Genomic DNA, 20723 nt, shown 5'->3' on the forward strand with positions numbered 1-20723 from the left:
GAGTGGATGTCTGATTTTCTCTTTATTACTTACTTCTCTCCACCTTGTGGTTTTCCGCAGAACTATTACGTCAAATTCTTATACATTGACTCTATGGGGTACATGGTGGTTCAGCGAAGCCGTCTGAATTATCGGGCGTCCGGAAAGTCGGTCATTGACTGTACACTGGAAACTCCTCCAGCCAACGACACGGCGTCAAAATACAATTCGTTACGAACCTTCTGTTACTTGAGCCAGCACTACCGTGCGTTTTGTTCGCTTTCAATAAAATTACAGCTAATTTTCCCTGATAGAAGCACAAATTCCCCCGAGTTTTCCCAGAGTATTTCCACACTATTCAAAATCCCTGAGAATTCATGGTTGGTAGACACCCTGGAAGTTTACTAGAGAGCAAGCTGCTCATACGAAGTGAAACTGATGACTGTTATAAGGCAACATAAATTAAACCACACAGCTGCTCCATACTATAAAAAAAGCGATTCAAGTATACAAAAAAAGCCAAAACGAGGTGTCAAATGCCAGATTCATTATTTGGTGCCACTGATAAGAGAGACAGTTATGATTACCTTTCCCATTTACTGTCCTACAATAATATACTACTACTGTATTTACTCGCATATTGATCGCACTCGCGTAATGATCGCACCTCTGAATTTTGTCGTGAAATTGCAATTTTTTAAAATTTCCCGTGTGTAATGATCGCACCCCGAGCTTGCCGCAGTGGTATGTCATGTGATAAGTCTAGCTAACAATGATCGTGCTCACCATCTGTCGAGTTCTACGCGAACGACTCTTCAAGACAAACCAAGCGGTCTGCATGCACCAAACATTCTTAGGCAGATGCCCCATTTCATTCCTTTCATCACTTTCCGCACTTCCACGACACACACACAAAAAAAAAAGCTACAACGAAACTTGCCTTCATTATGTGTAGGCTTTATAATGGTTCTGGTCAAGAACAACAACAACAAAAAAGGTGCCTTTCGATTCTTCTTGTCTGCACTCATGGGCATGCAACAAATCACGAGCGGCAACGACAGCAGCCACGTTTACACCAATACGTTAGAAGTGTACCCTATTCATACACTGACGCTTGTAACATAGCTAAGATATTCGCCCACCCTTAGCGGAAATATTACGATAGTACTGAAGACAAATATCGCAGTTTCTGCAGCATGCCCGCCATGTCTTTCTATGTCACTGGCAGCTAAGCGCAGCCATCAGTTTCTGTCCCCTCAAAGTGGACATGGCTACACTATTTCCACAAAAACCGATATTAACGATATTATTCATTACTGATACGCAAGAAACTGTTTCAATGCACATAATGTACTCACGAAAAGCAAAAAAAAAAATCGCGTTCGGCGCGTTCGGCTTGCTCCGCCGGCCGCCATTTTTGTTTTGGTGTCAAGCACTACATACAGCATCAGCCACCTATTTGTTGACTTGTCATCCCGTGGCAAATGCAGGATGAAAAAAAAAATTTTTTTTTCGCGGGAAATTTAACCAGCGTAATGATCGCACCCCTGAATTTGCATCAATCTTTTTGACAAAAAAGTGCAATCATTATGCGAGTAAATAGGGTATATGCCAAGCAGCCAGAGACAAGAAGAAAAAACGAAAGTAACCTTAAAGATGATTGTTATCCTTTCAAAAGCAGCTTTGTTCCTCGATGATGCATCGTGCCACTTTGCACAACGGTTAGCGTAAAGTGCAAATCAATTCTTGAGTTACTGCTCAATGAGTAGTGTTCACAGCAATTCATGTAGTAGTAATTTAAATGAGCTTACAAACACCAAGTTCCAGTTGAGCAAATTTCTTATGTAATGAAATACAGTGACAAAATTATTCAGCATAGTGAACTAGAATCAAAGTGAAAGAACAAGAACAGAATAATACATCAACATGAGCAGAACAGCCGACAATCAAATGGCTGGGAAACAAATGTTATTGCAAGTTCAGTAATTTCTGTGAAGCATCTGTTATACAAACATTAGTGGAATTCGAACTTTGGACCCCAGAAGCTTCATGTAAAGAAAAAAATCTTTTTGCTTTATAAATAATAAAGAGATAGAGAGAAGGATGCTTCATCTCGTTTGGCTAAACCGATATGTGGTACAATGTGTTCATACTGGCGTGGCACAGCATAACTTGGCAATCAGTTTATTACAGCCTGTGCAATCTCCCCAACATTTGTGCAATCAAAGGAACATGTAAAGCACAACCCAATACTCACATAAAGTGAAAGAGCCATCTGCTCGCCTAAAGGAGCCATCGTAACAAGACTCGTTTGTAGTCACCTCGCCATCCAAGTGCCGACGGTATGGTCGCTTTTTGTCACTACGATGCCTCCTCATCTCTGCAAGCAAGCAAGCAAGCAAAAAAAGAAAAAAAGGGAACGAGAACATTTTGGGGTTTTACATGCTAAAACCACGAAACGAGCATTAGAATTGGGTAAATATTGTACTCGGACACTGCGAGCTACCATTATTGCTTAGAAATCTTCTTAGGGCAGGCCAAAAACGTGCATTTCCAATGAGAGATGACATGTGATCAAGGCATTCACTGCCAGACAGTGCCAGTAATGGGGTCGCTATTGGGGTCACCATATGACAATCAGGCACGTGCATGTTGACTGGTAAAGTTCGAATTATCTGCCGAAGGCCAATTTTAGGATCAAAATAATGAAATCTTGGTCCCATAGAAATGCATAAGCAGCGGCGCGGGACCTTCAATCGAGATTAACAGAAGTCTACTGCACTTACATTTGTACATGTGTGATGCATACCCCACAAATGCGGCTGAAATATGTGGGGTCTGATGTGGGATATCTCACACCGTACTCTTGGGACAAAGGAACGACAACACAGTAGTGCAAACGATCACAAGGGCATTTATTGCACCTTTCATACATCAATGCTTGCTAGCCGGGCTGCTATCCACAAAACATGCCGATGGGCGAGCGACAAATCTAGAAGTCCGACTTACCGCGACCGGAAGCGAGCGAATATGTTCGCCCCATGCTGGATCCCAACGCCTGGTCGTTCGCGTGTATAGTCACGCGAATCGTGGCGCGTTCGAAGGCGGCCACGCGAGGCGGTCTCGCAGAAGCATGGGTGGCGCGCACGCGGGAGACGTCCCCGCGTGCGTCGACCCGCCGGGAAAGAGCCGCGCTGCACGTGCGGCACACCCGTCCCGGTCCCTGCCTCGAACCCAAGAGCGCGCGCCTTCTCTCTCCCGCCGAGGGTAACCCCGCAGCCGCGCAACACTAGCGCCATCTCTCGGACTGCGCCTGTACCACTCGGACCGCCGCGTGTGCGGCGAAGCCGCACTACAGGAGACGCGCTATGCGGGAAAAACACCAGGGGAGGCGCGAGGGTCGCATCGCATCCCCACATCCCCCCAACCTTAAATCACTACATATTCCGGCGAAACATGTCACTCGGTCTCACATCAACGCGCGCTTCGCGACAAGGTAGTACATGTAACAGTGGCCGCGCCGAAGAAATGTCTACACGCTGTCCATAACATGCGAGCCGACTGTCCTTGGGTGCACCGCTGGCGTCCGCCGGTCACAGCAGCAGCTTTGTAGACTCGACGGCACGATGCCAAGGCCAGGACTCCGGAAACGACGACGCACTAGTCGGCACGAGCAAGCGTCGCTCGCGCCGACGCTCCCTGCCGGCAAGAGCCGCAGTAGCTGTCGGTGACCGCCGGCTCCTTTGTCCGCCGCCGAGGGTTGTGAGCTGGATGCAGGAGGCCGCCGAAGTCGCCGCGCCGAACTGGCCACAGCATCACCATCGCCCGGGGTGGCTCGATCGTAGTCCGGGGCAGCAGCGCAGACGATGTGCAGGTGACGGCAAACCAGGGGTGACTCCAATCACACTGCGTAAACTCAACACACTCGGCGAACACTAAAGTAGTGCAAGGGAGAGGAATTCAGCATGCGCATCGCCCACGTGGTACGATGTTCAACTCGGCTAGCAAAGATCGGGCAGCTACTCAGATGCTAAGTTCACGTGAACGAAGCTCGCTTTCTTGAGTCGAACGAGTAATCTCAATTCGTGCGAGGCTAACTAGAATGAGGGAAGCAAATTGCAACACCTCAACGCCACGGTCCACCAGGTTGTGTCCCTCCACGTGCGACAGGCAGCTTCGTAAAGCCTTAGGCCTAAAGCGTCGCTACTCTGACAACAACCAGCATCCAACAAACAACACCCAAAATGGGCGCAAAACAGGCAGCCGCGAGGAGACGTCAGCTCTGTGAGGTGGTCCTACTCCGCTCGGTGCACACAGCATCCGAGTTGACGGCGCCCACCGTCCCAGACGGTGTCGGAGCGCCCGGTGCCAGGCCGCAATACCAGTCAGCCCGTCGTGGCACCCGTGGCCCGCAGCCACCCGGCTCCCAGAGCCGCGACTTCATCAGAGTCAAAGAGATAGAAGAAGCTATTTACATAAGAAATTCGGACCACCCACGAGGCTTCCGTACTCACTCGCTTCAGGCTTGCCACGCTCCGCGGGCGCTCAGCCTCGCTCTCCCAGGATGCAGACCACGTGGCTCTCGTACCAACGAATGCCATTAAAAAAAAAAAAAACACTTGCGAAAAGGCTTAGCATGTTAATTGACATGTCCAAACACACTACAGCCACCGTCACCTCGCTCAAGAAAGCACGCCGCCGACGCTAGCGATCAAAATTCACGCTAGGCCTACGCTTCGGTTCAAACAAAGGTCTCGAACGAAGCAAAACTGTTAAAACTATCGTCCGATGCCCCAAGAGTTCCACGTTGGGCAGCCAGATGTGGGGTCTGATGTGGGATATCTCACACCGTACTCTTGGGACAAAGGAACGACAACACAGTAGTGCAAACGATCACAAGGGCATTTATTGCACCTTTCATACATCAATGCTTGCTAGCCGGGCTGCTATCCACAAAACATGCCGATGGGCGCGCGACAAATCTAGAAGTCCGACTTACCGCGACCGGAAGCGAGCGAATATGTTCGCCCCATGCTGGATCCCAACGCCTGGTCGTTCGCGTGTATAGTCACGCGAATCGTGGCGCGTTCGAAGGCGGCCACGCGAGGCGGTCTCGCAGAAGCATGGGTGGCGCGCACGCGGGAGACGTCCCCGCGTGCGTCGACCCGCCGGGAAAGAGCCGCGCTGCACGTGCGGCACGCCCGTCCCGGTCCCTGCCTCGAACCCAAGAGCGCGCGCCTTCTCTCTCCCGCCGAGGGTAACCCCGCAGCCGCGCAACACTAGCGCCATCTCTCGGACTGCGCCTGTACCACTCGGACCGCCGCGTGTGCGGCGAAGCCGCACTACAGGAGACGCGCTATGCGGGAAAAACACCAGGGGAGGCGCGAGGGTCGCATCGCATCCCCACAAATGTGTTCAGTACAATCGGCCTGTTCCAACACCGAACTGCGCAAGCGCAGTGCCCTGGCGGCCGACGACAGAGGCAATTTGGCAGGCGTTCCGTGAGCGCACGGCCGGAATCGACTCTCTCCTCCGAGCTAGTGGAGTACGGCCGTGGGAGGCGCTGCACTTGTCAGTGGAATAGGGCGCGTCAAACGTTTTTCTTGGACTCTTACAGACCGGCACATATCTGCGTCTTACCCTTCTACACGGTTTACCCCGACGTATATCGCGACGACGCCTGCCCGTCCGCTGGGAAAACCTCCACACTAGCGCGCATGCTCCGGGAGCGCGGGTCGAGTTACCCCACGTTCAGCAAGGAGGACTGGGACTCGAGTTTGAGTAGGCCCGCCCTAGACAAGCAAATTCTGACTGCCCGGCATGCCCGTAAACGGGTCGGTGGGCTAGACCTGCCAGTCCCAACGTGGAACTAGCCGGATGCGTGACGAGTTCACATCTTCGTCGGAACTTTAATGAAATTATTTCACCCACTTGGCAGCCTTGCCATAGTCGCTGCCACGCGCATGTAATGCCTTTCAAACATTATTGCCATCGAAATTTGACGCGATGCCAACGTCGTGTCTCGTTTACGGCTGCAACTCCCGTGACCATCCGAGCAGGGCAATGCAGATTTTCCGATTTCTGTCAGTGAAACGCAATCGTCAGTGCCGTGAAGCCTGGATTAGGGCTGCACTTTGTGAAAGGTATGTACAGTCGCTGACCGATTTTCCGGACTCCAAAAATTCGGACATGCCCGATTATTCGGTCAGCTTCGCGGCACCGCCATTCTCCCCATAGACCATAATGTATAACAACTGCCGAAAGTTCGGAGCCCTTGCAACCTCTAGTCTGATTTTTCGGACACTCCTTGAGCCAACTCAGTCGAGAGCACCATGCACCCACTCTGACCGGCGCATGGTTAGACTTGCTGAACGGCATTTTTGTTTTGAACGGAGCTTCCTAGCTGCCCCACGAAGTGCCGCTACTGGAAATCCCCGCTCATCATCATCGTTTCTGCCTAGTTAAATAGAGTGGCTCTGCAGCAGTTCCGGTTTCAGCTTAGTAAGCCATGTCAAGACAATCCAGCAGCTGATTTGTTTTTTCACGCAAGACGCTGCGAGGAGGCCGCGTTTTTCGTTTGTGCAACTGGTGTCAGCACGGTGGTGTTTGCTTCGTGTGCTGTGTCGAGGTTTCATTTATCTAACGCGGCATACGTAAACATCGTGTCAAGGGTCTAATGGCGCCGACAGTGCCCGCGCAGACTGCGCTGGGGAATGCCGGCAAGCGGGTGCCGGCAGGCCTAAGATTTGTCGCCTTCCAATGTGCTCTCTACTGACGTGGAAAATGTTCTGCCGAGACCTGCGCAGTGGTTGCACTGCGATTCCGGACACCGTCTCATTTGACAGTTTCATAGGTGCTGACACTGCTGTATTGACACGCGCGGAACTCGACGACAGCAAGATCGCAAAAAAGACGGGGACATAGGAAGAAAACACATAAACAGCACAGGCGGTAACTTTCAACTGATTTATTCATAGCAGCCAGTGGGCATATATAGGCAAAAGGAACATGCGCAGATCGCGGCAAACAAGAATGCACATCAGCTTGCCGCGATCTGCGCATGTTCCTTTTGCCTATATATGCCCACTGGCTGCTATGAATAAATCAGTTGAAAGTTACCGCCTGTGCTGTTTATGTGTTTTCTTCCTATGTCCCCATCTTTTTTGCGATCAATATGATTTGCAGTAAATACCAACTAGGCCAAACTGAAGTTCTTCTGACAGCAAGATCATTCGTCAGGTTTCTGCTGCACCATGTGCTACGCTGCTAATAGTGACCGTACGACCCTCTCCGAGATTCAGGCTTATCTGATTGCGCGTAAACGGAACAGCGTGCAACGGCACATTCACGATTTCTTCCAAGCCTACTGCCGAGCCCGAATAAGTGCGTGGAAATAAAGGATTTCATTTGTTTTTCTTAATCTGCTTTTTTGGACACCTGTATTGGCATATGGAGTTTGCCTCTCTGTTTTTGTCATTACTGATTCATACGAATAATCTCGAAGAAGATGCAAATGTATGTTTGAGCTAGCGAAACAATCTATCTCCAAGCTCGTGCGACCTGGTTGCGAAAGGTTCTTTTTCCCCTATCATCTCTGTGCGTCCGTCGCTAGAATGCCATCATTTCGCAACTTCACATCGCGCACACTTGCAGCCTTATAAACGCTCAGTGAATGCTTGTGATGTCGGCGTAGTTATCTGTCAAAAGCCAAGCTCGCCTGCACTGTCGAGCTCACGTGGTAAACAGCGTGCACTGTGGAAGTAGCTGATAGTGCTAGTCAGCAATCGTTGCTGGTTGTTGTTTCGTCATTCTTGTTGTCACCAAGTAAAGTAATATTTACTTGCAGAAGGCTTTTCTGTTCGTTTAGTGAATCGGGATGTAGTACAGTATGTACTAAAGCTCACTTTCCTGCACATCATCTTCTGGAGTCGAGTGGTGCGTGTGTAACCGACATATTTCAAGGGTGCCTTTGCTGTGGCCCAGACATCTGGACATTATAGTGACACGTGTACTTGTAGGTCTTTTTTGGGTGACCGCTCTTCACCATCAAACAAATGCTATCGCTCAGCGCGGGATGTGCCCACATGTATGGGAAGCTTCCCTAATGTTATCGATTGTTCTATCCGCTGTCTGTTATCGCCGAACCTTGTGTAATCTGATTGCATGTATGCGCGACGCGAATGGTGTGGAACTTTCTGGAAGGCACGCGGGCACCAGCGATTACTTTCGAACATTCGATGGTTCATGTATAAAAACTGATGCGCTTGACCCGCTGATTAGATTTCGCCGATCGCCGACTGTGTTTGCCGCTATCTTCGTGCTTTAAAGGGACACTAAAGGCTACTATGAAGTCAAGTTAAAGTGATAAAGCAATGCTCTAGAACGTCTAAGGTGTCAACATAATCACGAACAGAGCTTTAGTAACCGAGAAATTGAGGTAAATGCATGGCATGATTTGAGACTCCCCAGCGACATTCCGGTACTAGCCCGATGATGAAGGCACTTCTCATGGTAATTTATGTCATTATTACTCAACTACTTGTATTAAAAAGATCCTTTCATTAGGCTATAAGACGGAAGAAAATGCTACTTGTCTACTTCTGTTCGATTGTAAGAAAAAATAACATTTTGACGTTATCCTACAGTAGTATGGGTGGTCGAAAGGTTTCGTTTTCACTCGACTCTGTGCCGCACGCGCTTTGGAGTTTCAGTTGTTTCGTTATTGCGTCGTGCTGCACTGGTTCTGCTGGCTTGCGAAACTTGCACTTGGAATAAGCAGCGAGAATGCCACGTCCATGTGATGTCATGGGATGCGCAAACAGTCTGCAGAACTTGGCCAAGGGCTGTTGCAGCAGCGAATCCAATGTTACTTATCACTGTGTGCCAACGAGTCTTCTCCGTTCGAAGTGGTTAAGTGCCATACCTCTGCCACAGCACGTTGGCAAAGAGCCGAAAAATCGCATAGTGTGCTCGCTGCAATTTTGTCCAGAGGCTTACGAGTTCAACGCCAACTTATTGAAGTCGCATGGAGTGCCTTTCAAAGCAATGCTTTCCCGTAGCGCTGTTCCGTCGGTCTTGCCTGCATTCTCCGAAGTGCAAGAACAACTGCAGGTCGAAGACGGGGAGGCGAGTGCGGAATTTGGTTTTCACGAAGGAAAAGCTACAAATGTGCGAATATGTACAGCCATGACATACAGTTGCCGTCGTAGTAGTACGCAATGACACGGCAGCACGAGCCCTCAGCAGTAGGTCACGTTCATCAGTGCTTAAATCGCTGAAGTCAAGCCCAGCATCGTGAGCTAATGTGTCGTTATCAGGGTGGTCCATTACAACTAACGTCAAAGTTGGCGTCATAAAATAGCCAGCTTATCGTCGCGCGCTTTCCCTTCCGCTAGCCACCATAGTTCTGTTTTCGCGCTGCTGTCAGTTCTGTCTTGGCTCTGTTTTTGGCCGCACGTTTGCGCAGAAAAGCGGTAGCGCCGTCTGCAGGCGCCGTTTTACTAACCGTCGGCGCAACATCACTACGAGACCATGACGTCACCACTCCTCGTTCGGAGGGCAGGCGATTCGAACTGCGCTAGACGTACACCGAGGCTTCAGAACGCTTTTTCTCTTAAAATAAGTCTCTTCTTTGCATGAAACAAGCGTTTCGAGGTTTCTGGGATGGTATTTCAACAGTCCAGGTTGAAAAACAGGTAAGACTTGAAGGGACACTAAAGGTTAAGATTAAATTTAATCTTAACCTTTAGTGTCCCTTCAAGTCTAACCTGTTTTTGTGGGCACAGGTTCGGCCAATAAAGGTTCGTTTCGCAATTCACAGTATTGTTACTGTGTTCTTTGCCGTCACTACTACATGACGTTACCGACGCTATTTGTGTACATGCACCACTTAAAAAGAACGGACACGGTCGGCCGCTACGTTTGTACCACGGCACGCTCTAAGAGGAATACAGGCGCTCCACAAAATGGGGGTGTCACCAGTTTTGGTCATTCTGACCATTTTTTGGCATTTTTGTAGATGTACACACACATAATGTAGGTAAATAATGTATGCAACTTGGTATTCTGTTGGCCTTCCTACTGCCTGTGTATGTATGTACGCCTAGCACATGACACACCATAAAGCAAGACATGCAGTGGTAAAACGTGATATTCGCCCTAAGAACTACACCTCATGCCCTATCCGAGTCATGTGTTTTTGTACGTACTCAAACTGTTTTATTACTTATTCACTTTATGCCACAGGTGCAGCGGTTTAAGGCCAAGGAGGGGCTTGTGAAGCATTGCCGAAGCTCTTCTTCCAGCCGTACGCCATGCTGAAGAAACCTCCGGGTACAAAGCATTCACCAGCGGGCTCAATGGCTAGCTGACGATGACAAAATATGACGGCGCATACAAATTGTTTTGGTCTTGTCTCTCACGCTGCTTGTTTGGCCTCGAGTCTTGCGTTGGGCGGCTGTTGCGGCACGCAGCGGTGCCTGCCAAATTGTCTCTTGTGGCCACCGCACGATGGCGCCACAATGCATCGCAAAAGGCAGATTGCTTACTGATGTGAATAGCATAGAGTATGCATTGTAGCTTGCATAACGCCACACTTATGTATCATGACCAGCTGTCACCACGATCAAAGTGTTCAAAATACTTACAATGTGAATGCAGTGTAACACTGCAGCATTTTTCTAAAAAGTTCTCATCACTACTTGCTTGCAAAATAGGAAGCAATATTCAATTCCATCCAAACAATGCCTGACGATTCAGGAGCAAGGTCTCTAGAAATTTTGTTTCTGCAGTAAGTCTTACATATCAAACAGGACTTTAGACCTCAAATTTAGGGTGGAAAATGTTGCTAAAAGCACATTTCGAATCGTGAAAAGCACATTTTGAATGCCAGTGAGAAACAACAATACAAGAGGCTGCGATTTTGTTAGCAAATGCTTCAAATGACTACTCACTTGCAGATGAGAGAAGAGTTTGTGCAGCGTTGTGGGCAAGCTTCCTACTTTTCTTGCGTGCCTGGTCCACGGTGAGCCCTGTCACTTGTGCCAAGCGCGACTTCCTGCATAGAAGAGCATACACAGTCTGGGTCATCCAAGTAACCACAATGGCTGAAACAGCATAGTTGCATTTCGTGAAAACAAAATTAAAAAGTACAGCTGTCATCCGACTGGTTCTCTAAATGATTTTCCACTGCCCATATTGTGACGGGCATCAAATAGATGTAAAGCACAATTTGTAAACAGACACAGAGATGGCCAAGATGGCTGAACACACGTAGCGTCCCGGTGGTCGTCGTCTTTGTTAGTTCAAAGAGCTGGCTAGGAACATGTAACCTCCCAGCGCAGCGCAGACTAAGTACACAAGGAGGCGATGGCGGAAAAGTACTGTTTCAACCGGGATATGTGCACGACGTCAAAGAAATTACAGGGCAGATGGCGAAGAACTGTCCAGTGGCGCGACCTCACAGTTAACACCACTAAGCTGCTGTAAAACCTTGTAAGGTCAAGTGCAATGTTACAAAAGCTTTCCGGAAGGGCCTACACGATGAGATGGAGTCCAGAGAAGTACAAGAGATGCCAGAGAAAAGCAGAGGTGTCAGTGGCTGTGATCACAGCAGTCCTTACCAAATAATTGCAAGTCGGATAGTTGCTCACGAGCGATCCGACGTGCCAGGTGAACTTACGCAGCAGCATCGCGGGAATACTCTGTGCTATCTTGTAGAACAGCAGATAGGAGCGTGTTGAAAGGCAATGCTGGGTAGTGGCCAAACAGTAGGTACAATGGCAAAACATTGGCGGTGTCATGATGAGACGAGTTGTACGCGAACATGACGTATGGCAAAGTGCTGTCCCAGTCACAATGATCATCAGACGCACGCATTGACAGCATATTAGTTAAGGTGTGGATAAGCCTCACGGTGAAGCCCATTGGTCTGCGGGTGGTAAGCAGTAGTGAGCATGTGCTCCACAGAACAGGAACGAAGGAGGTCATTGACGACGTTGGGCAGGAAGTAGTGGCCTAGGTAAGTGAGCAATTGCCTAGGGGCACCATGATGAAGGATAACGTCATGAAGTAGGAAATCAGCGGCATCAGTGGCGCAACTGGTCGGCAAAGCTCGCGTGATGGCATACTGCGAAGCGTGGTCGGTCATAACTGCTACCCAAGTGTTTCTTGAAGTAGAGATAGAGAATGGACCAAGGAGGTCAAGACTGATGCGGTAGACTGGCTCTTTGGGTATGTCAATGGGCTGCATGAAGCGTGCAGCCCATTGGCTGAGGGCCATTTAAATTGCTGCCAAAGGTCACACACAGCAGTATAGCGTCGAAAAGATGAGCATACACCAGGCTAGAAAAAGTGGCGCCACGCACGGTCGTACGTGCAGGATACTCCAAGATGGCCTGTGGTTGGGGCATCGTAGAGTTCTTTTAGAATAGCAGCACGAAGTTGCTTGGGGAGAACAAGCAGAAGGGCCGTCTTGAGAGGTACTATGATGGTAAATATTGTCGTGAAGCTTAAACAGACGGAGCGATGGGTCGGGCTGACGAGAATGGAGGCAACCGATTATAGATCACAGTATGTCGTCGCTTTTCAGTTCAGCACGGATGTTGGCCAAATCTGGAATAGCCATGACGAACGAAGTCACCGGTATCATGCTTGGCGGTGTCGTGAGAGTAGACAGGCAAGCGTGATGAACAATCAGCATCTGGGTGCATCCGGCCAGACTTGTAGAGAACGCCAAAGGTGCATTCCTAGAGCCATAATGCACAGCGACCAAGCCTTCCTGAAGGATCCTTCAGTGATGAGAGCCAGCAAAGGGTGTGGTGGTCCGTGATGACGGAAAACATGCGGCCATGTATGTACGGGTGGAATTTTGGCAAAGCCCCAACTAAAGTGAGGCAGTTGTGCTCATTCCACTCTTGCCGATGAGATAAGGTGGCCGGCATAGGCAATGACACGCTCCTGATCATTCTGGTGTCGGGTGAGGACTGCACCTATGCCATAGCCACCAGCGTTGGCGAAAACGTCTGTAGGGGCTGGTGAGTCAAAATGCACCAAAATGGGCGGTGATGTAAGTAAACTGACCAGGTTGGTGAATGCAGTAGCTTCCTTATGACCCCAAGAAAAAGAGGCATCTTTCTTGAGCAGGTCAGCAAGCAGCCGGACAATGTCGGCAAAGAGCATAAGCTGACAAAACTACCGAAATCTCTGACTGAGCGAGGAACAGCGAAGTCTTGGATGCCACATACCTTGTCAGGGTCAGGTTGGACACCACTAGCACTAACGAGGTCAACGACAACAGTGATGCGACATCTAGTCAAAAAGCACTTGGAGGAGTTAAGTTGCAGACCAGCACAGCAAAACACATCGAGAAAGGCCGAGAGGCAGGGTCCGGTGGTTCTCAAAAGTAGGCAAAAAGACAATCACATCATCTAGATAGCAAAGACAAGTAGACCACTTATAGCCTTTAAGGAGAGAATCCATCATCGGCTCAAAGGTTGCGGGCGCATTATACAATCCAAAAGGCACAACCTTGAACTGATTAGGTCCATTTTGTGTGACAAATGTAGTCTTCTCGCAGCCCATGGCAACAACGGTAGCCTGCCAGTATCCCGAGTGCAGGTCAATAGACGAAAATTATGCGGCTCCATTGAGACAGTTCAAGGTGTCGTCTATTCAGGGCAGTGGGTACATGTCCTTGCGCGTGATGATGTTCAGGTGCCGGTAGTCGACACAAAAGTGCCAGCTGCCGTCTTTCTTTTTGACTAGCACCACAGGGGATGCCCACGGACTGGAAAAAGGTTCGATGAAGCTTTTTGTGAGCTTTTTGTGAGCTTTTCGTGATCACATGACGATCGGCAAGGAAGACACGATAGGGACGACATTGTATAGGGCTCGTTCGAAACATGTTTGGCTCGGACAATGATCGCTGAAGTCGTAAATGTCATGGTATGACTCCAGGAGGTGGTGAAGATTGATAGCGTGAGCAGGAGAAAGGTCAGCAGGTATCATTCCAACAAAGGCATTGCGCAGTGAACTGGTCATGGGGCAAATTAAGGATAAACTGGAGGGACTGGTGAGATCCAACGCACAAATTTCAGTCTTCGGTAGCAGTGATGGTGGCAAGATACGTGCCTGCCTGAATTAGTTGTGACATATTGACTGAGTTTAAAAAATTCAGAAATAAATTAAACTTCGATTTGAAAAAGGCAAGGGATGATTATTACGAAAGAAAATTTTACAAAATTCAAAACGATCAATGTAGACTGTGGAATACAGTGAACGATATAACCGGACGAGGGCGGAAAACGCATATCGTGAATGAAATTGAAATCGATAATGCCAGTGTAGTTGGGCAACAGCTTGTTGATGAAATGAATCGACACTTTGTTAGCACAGGGGTATATAGTGGACAAGACTTGGAAGCGGATATTTTCATGACTGCAGGGCAGGTTGATTCCATTATGCTTACACCAGCGACTCCTACTGAAATTGAAGCAATTATCATGACCCTAGAAAACAAAGCTGCAGGCGGGGAAGACGAAATAAAGGCCTTACCTGTCAAGTATGTCGCTCATCTTGTAAGTCCTGTATTAACGTATATAATAAATGAGATGCTTACACGCGGCGAGTTCCCAGATGAATTAAAAATAGCTAAGGTCACCCATGTCTACAAGGGTGGCGATGAGAAAAAGCTTACCAACTACAGGCCGATATCTGTTTTGCCGGTGTTTTCCAAGATATTTGAGCGTGTTATTAATGATAGGCTTATGTCTTTTTTTCATAAACACAAAATAATCACGAAGTCGCAGTATGGCTTTCAGAAGGTTAAGTCTGCAGAACTAGCTTTAACAAACATAAAGGACAAAATAATTGAAAATATTGAGAACAAACTGCTCACTCTGGGGATTTTCTTGGATTTAAAAAAAGTATTTGACACTGTGCAGCACGATATCCTCTTAAAGAAGCTTGCTGCGTATGGTGTTCGAGGAGTAGCACAGAATTTAATTACATCATATCTCTCAAATCGGTATCAGTATGTATGCGTCGACAATCTGGTATCGCAAAAATTGAAAGTCGAATATGGCGTTCCTCAAGGATCAATCTTAGGACCCCTCTTATTTCTTGTATACATAAATCAGTGGTGATCCAGCCACTGCAAGTTTTGGAGCAATTTTTGGAGCAGAGAAAATGCTGCTTTGGAGCAACTTTGTATCAGAACTCAATTTTGGAGCAGCAATTGGAGCAGCTACTAATTACACAGGGTATCTCTCCCATAACCACTAAAACTAAGGCTTTGATGACTGCCACAGTTCGATAAAGCCATATTTGTCGTAGTTCTCTATCACCAGGTTAAGTCTTATGTACATGCACATTTTACAAACCACCAAGAAATGAACCAGTCCATTAGATTTAATGCACTACTGCAAATGAAGGAGGAAGTACGGGTGTTGCACTAGCTTATTAAAGTATATTAAAAGTTATGACAAAAATTCCAAAAACCAAATTGTAAGGGGTGTCTTTTGAATTTTCTTTTATTTAATGAACATAGATATGCATGTTGCAGCATTTATTGCCTTTTGCTTGCCTTCTTGTTCAAATCTTCCAGCTGTGAGAGGGTTTGGCTTAAAGTGTAATTGCCTTCAGCTAATAAAGTTTGCCCAGCTTCAACTTGCTCCAGGCTCTTGGAATTCAAACCAGAAGAAATTATGTCTTCTGCTCGCTTCAGCAGTGCCCTAGATGAGGTGACCTTTTCTTCCAAGCTCTTTCGGAGCCGCTTTTCATCGACAATATCGGCACCAGAGTCTTTGCCTCCAAGCCTTTTCCTGCTTTCCGACTGATGTGCACTTGCAGTTCTCTCTGCATATCAGGCTCTGGATCTCCTCACACTTTGCAGCAGCTCTGTAGACAAGGGAACTTTACTGGCATCTCCATCATAGCGGCGAAGGTATGTTTTTGTCTGGCGCAGTCCGTTAATGCTTGCAATGCATAATGAGTAGCGGTTTTCGTACAAGCGTTTATTTTCACTAAACCCTCGTTCGCAGTCTGCATTGCCATGTGGTAGACACAGCAGACACTTCATAAGCTTCGACAGCAACGGATACTTTGGTTGACCTCCAGCAGACTTCTGTTCAAATATTTTGGCCCAACGAGCATCAATTCGTTCATTTTCAAGGGCCAGAAGGGCACTATTGGAGTCACACTTCAGCATATGCCACTCATCAATTACTGACAAAACTTCTTCATTCTTGATTACTTGAAGAAGCTGCGACACAAGGTATTTTAGTGATCGCACTTCGGACTCAACATTTGTTGACTGTAAACTGAGGAGGCTGGCACACTGAAGAACTCGATTGTCAAGCGGAAGCTTATGAAGAAGGTCCTTGGCACAGGCCAAGTAGAAAGCCCGTGCTCCAAGATAAAACCGCTTCTTCTCACTTGAGTCCCACTGCAGCATTGATTTTTCGGTATCTGTACCAACTTCAGGTTTTGACTTCCAAAGAGATGAATCCGTCACGTCTAGCCTTTTCAGTTCTTCAGCGCTCTTGTCTGCAAAGGCCTCATGACGCAGGAACCGACTTAGAACTCGCTGGACCAGAGCAATAAGTTCAATGTGAAGTATGTGCAAGAGCGGCTCTTGCCTTTGAAACAGCAGCTGAAATCCACTAAAAAGCTGCGCACAGTTCTTTAAGAACAACACTTTAGGCAAAAGTTGCTTCTCAGAAAATGCTGACACAAGCTTGTTGTGGAGGCTTCGAGTGTCAGATCGTTGTTTTGATGTACTTCCCTTAAGAAAATAGGCACAAAGTGCTTCAAACTGTTCTTCAACACGGCACAACGAGTCCTGTAGTGTCAGCCAGCGATTAGAAACGTGGCGTAGAAATACATGACAAGGAATTCCTAAGGTCTCCTGGCATTCTTTGAGTGCTTCAGCGCGAACAGCACCTTTAAAGTAGTAGTAGATGTTTCTTACTACTTCTTCGACATCCAAGCCAAATGCATCCAAGCCTTTTCCAAATGCATTATGAACCTTATGGAGATTACAGTTGCCAATGTCGATTAAGCTTGGTGCCACATGCTTCTGAAGCTTGTTTTTTACGCTCTTCATAACATTAGGCCCATCGCTAAAGAAACAAACAAGTCCTTGTTTTGGCAGATCTGCAATTGCTTCTTCGATACAGCCCACAATTATTTCAGCGGTTGCACGGCCAAGATCGAATGATTGAACATGCTCTACAACAACTTCTTGTTGGCTGCTGGAGAAGTAACGTGCCAGGACATCTAGTTGCTGCACCCTTAGCTCTGGCTTTGGTGTTTCATCGATCATAATGGAATAATAAACATTTGGCTTGCATAGCTCAGCCACCACTTGTCCTTTGAAGTAGGGACCCAGTCCATCTGATACAATCCGTGCCAATTTCATCCTTCCACAGCTAAACTTTTTGGCTATGCCGCTGTCAGGGAACATGCAGTGATAAATCGAAGTTGCCGTGTCTCCCCATGAATAGGGAATTCCCTTGGCGACAACAGACAAAGCAAAAATAGTTTCTGCCTTGCTGACTTGGTGCTCAAGTGACGTATTACTAGACCCATTAGAGAAGTCCAGTGTGCCTTGCACCAATTTGGGTGGAAGAAGATTCCCATCCTGGTCTCTGTGTCTAGCAGCGGCATCAATGTGTTTCTTCATCCCTGCATGACGCTTCACTGCTGCTGTTCCATGTTGCACGCAAGAAATGGTGCAGTTGCAGAGAATACAAAATGCATCTGTACTTCGGGTTCCACTCTTGCACCACCGATTGATTGGATCATTATTGGAGTCCACCTCGTTGAGTACACAGGCATTGAACTTGGTGTTGCGATCTGAAAACACAAGAGAAAATTATTTGATGGCAGGAAATTTTCACATGACAAAAGCACGCTTTAGAAAGACTACCCAAATACCTATGTTTTTTTAGAGTGCATCACGTGACGTCGTGCCAACATTACTTCGTTGACAGATCTTATGCTAACTCTAAGGTGTTAACACCAAACATTTAGTACTATGAGCAAGCATTTTGCGTACAGCTTTGACACATGGTGCGAATTTGGATGCCAGTTTGTCGTGCGACTATTCTCACCTAAAACGCACGGCGCCCAATTGCTGTCAATTCGCACGTTGCACGTGTGACCAACTCTCTGGATGCTGCCGTGCGGCTGCCGCGTGGGGCCGACGGCCGCAGACAATCGCACGGCCCTGGCAAGGTGACACAAGGCGCTATAGTTTGTTGTTTGATTCATTCCGCTGCGGCACTCGAAGAGCAGTGCAAAAATCGACTGCGATTCATTCCTCAGATGAAATAATGGGAAAAAGCGACTTTGAAGCTGCACGTCATGAAACCCGGCGTCCCGACGATCGGTGGCTACCACACCATTACGGCGAGATAACGGGGCTTACTGCGCCTGCTTTTATTGACATGGCCGACGCTCAACAAATGTTCAGAAAAAATGTTTATTTACTCCTTTCCGAGTATGCTACAAGCAGCTCTGCACGGTGGGGCGCCCGATCCGCGACGCGCCGCCAGATACGTGCGGCCCGTCCAATGATCCGCTAACGCCAACAAGAGTGCCTGCTGAAATTCACGTAGTGTATTCGGTGCCACTCACTCGTTCGTTTCGCACCACGATTCTCGAACGGTAACATACAGCAGGTCGGATTATTGCGCGCCGTACGAACGATCGCGCGCAAATTCGCACCATGCGTCCTGCGCTTTAGATGCGGATGTTCTGAACCACGAAACACAGCACGGACTACGTCCCTACGCATACGTACGGAATTCGGACACTCCCGCTACGAAAACTATCAGTAGACAAGAGCTAGGCAAGTTACAAATTCTCTACCGATTCAATAGCAAGGTGCAGCCAGTAATGCTTGTAACGCTACGCGATAGCCGAAGCCTTTAACTGAAGTATTTCACGGGCACAACATTAAGAAATGCCACGAAATTAAAAAAGAAACTACTTACTTTTGTCCATCTTAAGTGCGAGTCGGCGAGGAACATTCCTTGACTGTTTTTTCACAAACACATGACAGACAAACGTCTCGTCAGCGCGGGAACCTACTGAAAATGGACGAACAACCAACCAAACGCACCAAGCACATGGTACATGGTTGGCAACGTGGAAAATAATTTCCTTGTTGCCAACTCGAAAATGAACGCCCTCTAAGATCGCGTTCGTTCATGCAGTTTGGCGCATCTGGCGCAAATAAAACAGCCCTGGCGCCGCAAGGCGCAGGAAAGTACATTTGTAGCAAATTGGCGCAAATGGCGCAGCTGGATCACTACTGATAAATGATATAACGTCGATACCAAACTCCCCTGAAATAATAATGTATGCTGACGACACTAATATCTTCCTTACTGGCACTAAAAAAGAGGTCATAGAATCATCAGCTAACAGTTACCTCTTACACCTCTCCAGGTGGCTTAAAAGCAAACACAAGCAAAACCAAATATATAATTTTTAAGCCAGCAAATAAAAGAGACCCCTATTGTGTTCATCTGCACTTTAAGGACACGTTAGTGGAACAAGTTACAGAGCAAAAGTTCTTGGGCGTATGGTTTACAGAGGACCTTACTTGGAATACTCATGTTGACAAATTAAAAAGTGAGCTATCTCGAGTTACTGGCTGCATGTATAAAATACAAAATATACTACCCACTTGGTTGAAGCAAACATTATATTACTCACTTTTCTATTCAAAACTCAGTTATGGCATTTTAGTCTGGGGAACTATGACAGCTTCAAACTACAACAAGCTAATCTTTGTACAAAAGAAAATATTGAGAATGTGTGAAAACTATGTGGGTGACAAACGAGGACTCCGAACAAAACCGCTCTTCATTAAATATAGCATGCTTAAAGCAGATCAAGTTTATTATTTCAAACTACTCCAGTGGATATATAAAAATAGGCTGCACACAATACCTGTCGACAGTTGCACCTCATACCCAATACGTAAACCACACTATGTAAAGCCCGCCACAAGAACTAATTACGGAAAGCAAACATTGAATTATCAAACGATTAATATATTAAACAGTAATCACTTTAACGTACAATACACACAATCCTTCCACAGCTTCAAAAATGACTGTAAAAACCTATTAGTGGGCAGTGACATTGCATTTTCATTTTGAGTAACTTGTGCTCATCCCTGATAACACATGTAACCTCAGTTATGTTACAGATTTTTCTCAGCACTTGTAACTCATGTTTGCCATTGTTTCGGCATTTACATTGTGTATCAGTCTAAACCTTCATTTTTTTTTTCTGAAATGTTTCTATGTACTGATCTACTTACTGTATGTGCTATTTATTTTCGAGCAAGTGATTCTATGGTTTTATTTTCTTTGTTGACTTCTGGTGTAAGCCAATTTTATTGTTATGTAATACTTATTGCGTATGTATCTTCTGCTTTTTCGAAATCTATCCCATTGAATCAAAAGTAATGCTTTGGAGACATGTGTTCTGAATAATTGAATTTTTCGTTGCTGTGTGCTGTAAAAGATATGTTCGACAAATAAGTATGTGAATGATATGTCATGCTGCCTTGAACTGTAGGGGCACAGAGGTTCTGTCAGGCATTTTGCCTTTACCTCTGACCCCTACACGGAGAGAATCCGTGAAACAAACAATAAAGAAAAAGAAAAGTTGAGGAGAAGCGCGAAAGGTTAAGATGGGAATGGCAATGTGATTGCCAGGTACAG

General features: G+C 47.1%; 1 protein-coding gene and 1 pseudogene across 2 annotated transcripts in view; both read right to left on the reverse strand.

Moving 5' to 3' along the window:
* Positions 1-20723, reverse strand: part of nsl1 (non-specific lethal 1) — a 180142-nt gene that overhangs the window by 34585 nt on the left and 124834 nt on the right. The window contains exons 4-5 of one of the 2 annotated variants that reach the window (XM_065440442.1): positions 10932-11035; positions 2237-2359 (exon numbers count right to left, since the gene is read on the reverse strand). In XM_065440442.1, coding sequence (XP_065296514.1) covers positions 2237-2359; positions 10932-11035 — 227 coding nt within the window. The remainder of the gene's footprint in view (positions 1-2236; positions 2360-10931; positions 11036-20723) is intronic. The other variant, XM_065440443.1, reaches the window with a different exon arrangement.
* LOC135908639 (uncharacterized) lies at positions 13651-17839 on the reverse strand (annotated as a pseudogene).

The sequence above is a fragment of the Dermacentor albipictus genome, chromosome 4, assembly GCF_038994185.2.
Source record: "Dermacentor albipictus isolate Rhodes 1998 colony chromosome 4, USDA_Dalb.pri_finalv2, whole genome shotgun sequence".
In the NCBI taxonomy this organism is placed as follows: Eukaryota; Metazoa; Arthropoda; class Arachnida; order Ixodida; family Ixodidae; genus Dermacentor; species Dermacentor albipictus.